This window comes from Frankliniella occidentalis, unplaced genomic scaffold (assembly GCF_000697945.3).
Source record: "Frankliniella occidentalis isolate FOCC.00 unplaced genomic scaffold, Focc_3.1 Scaffold64, whole genome shotgun sequence".
NCBI lineage: Eukaryota > Metazoa > Arthropoda > Insecta > Thysanoptera > Thripidae > Frankliniella > Frankliniella occidentalis.
Window position 1 is genome coordinate 1016015 of NW_026267194.1, and position 1070 is coordinate 1017084.

Here is a 1070-nt window from a genome sequence, read left to right on the forward strand (position 1 = left end):
ATCAAGAGAAACGAATGTATCATTCTTCCTCAATTTAGAGGTGTCTCATTTTTCCCCGACCTGACCCTAGGCTACGTCTAACACTAATTATCACATTCGCCGATTTGAAAATTTCTGGTCGGAACGCATTAGGAATCCGAAGCTGGGACAATAATGGGAAGAGAATGGAAGGTTTATAGAAAGATGCGTTATAAAGTGACTTTTTTCAAATACACATTTAAACCATTTAATTTTCTGTCTAAAATGTAGAACAGTTTTTTCAAATCAAAGTAGAATCATGTTTAGGAAATCGTGAGGATAGGCAGCAAATCCAGCATGGTTCGAACGTATTCTGTTTGATGCCGAAGCTCCGACAACAGAGGCTTCTCATCGGTGCTGTAGCGAAAGGCTACATCAACCAGCTGGAGGCATCTTTCCGCTTCTTCCATCCTTGCCTGAAACAAATCAAAGAACCAAACTAAGGAATAGTGATCAAAACGTATATTACCCTCCCTTTTCGTGATGTCAAGGACCATTTGCCGCGGTATGGGGGAAAAAACATTCAAAGCTGAATCCCAGACCTGAGATATAAGCTAGTATGTCCAGATTCTATCGAACTCGAGAGAACATCGAGCCTAATCGAGCTGTTTGTACACAAGGAACTATGATTTTAAACTTTAATGGAACTACTGTAAACCAGCACGGATATTTTAAAGTATTTATTGGCGAAGAATCATCAAGATAAAAATTAATCGAAATCAACAGAAATCGCTTAAAAAAGCGGGAAACTAGTGGAACTCGTTCAAATTAGTCGAAATAAGCGTTTTCTACCACTAGAAAACCTAAGGAATGAACATAAGTGGACGGGAATCACAAGGGATCAAGGATTTCTGGAATCATGTGTACACATCAAAAGAGAGTCATTGCCCCCTCCCCCTTGTCTCTATCTCAGATGCGATATCGCGTTGGGGGCAGCTTACATGGGAAAGCCCACAGTAGGGTAAGTCGTCATTCCACTTTTTTCGATATTGAAAAAGTTACCCCCCCAAAACTACTTAGTTTTGGTAGAATCCTACGGACAAATTTTCTAT

General features: G+C 40.0%; 1 protein-coding gene across 1 annotated transcript in view; it reads right to left on the minus strand.

Annotated features, from left to right (window-relative positions):
* Window positions 1-212: 212 nt before the first annotated feature.
* The window catches only part of LOC113214287 (SET domain-containing protein SmydA-8-like), an 83879-nt gene continuing 83021 nt past the window's right edge, over window positions 213-1070 (minus strand). Inside the window, exon 8 of the mRNA XM_052268127.1 lies at window positions 213-434. Within this exon, the coding sequence (XP_052124087.1) occupies window positions 282-434 (153 nt within the window). The 3' untranslated portion in view covers window positions 213-281. The remainder of the gene's footprint in view (window positions 435-1070) is intronic.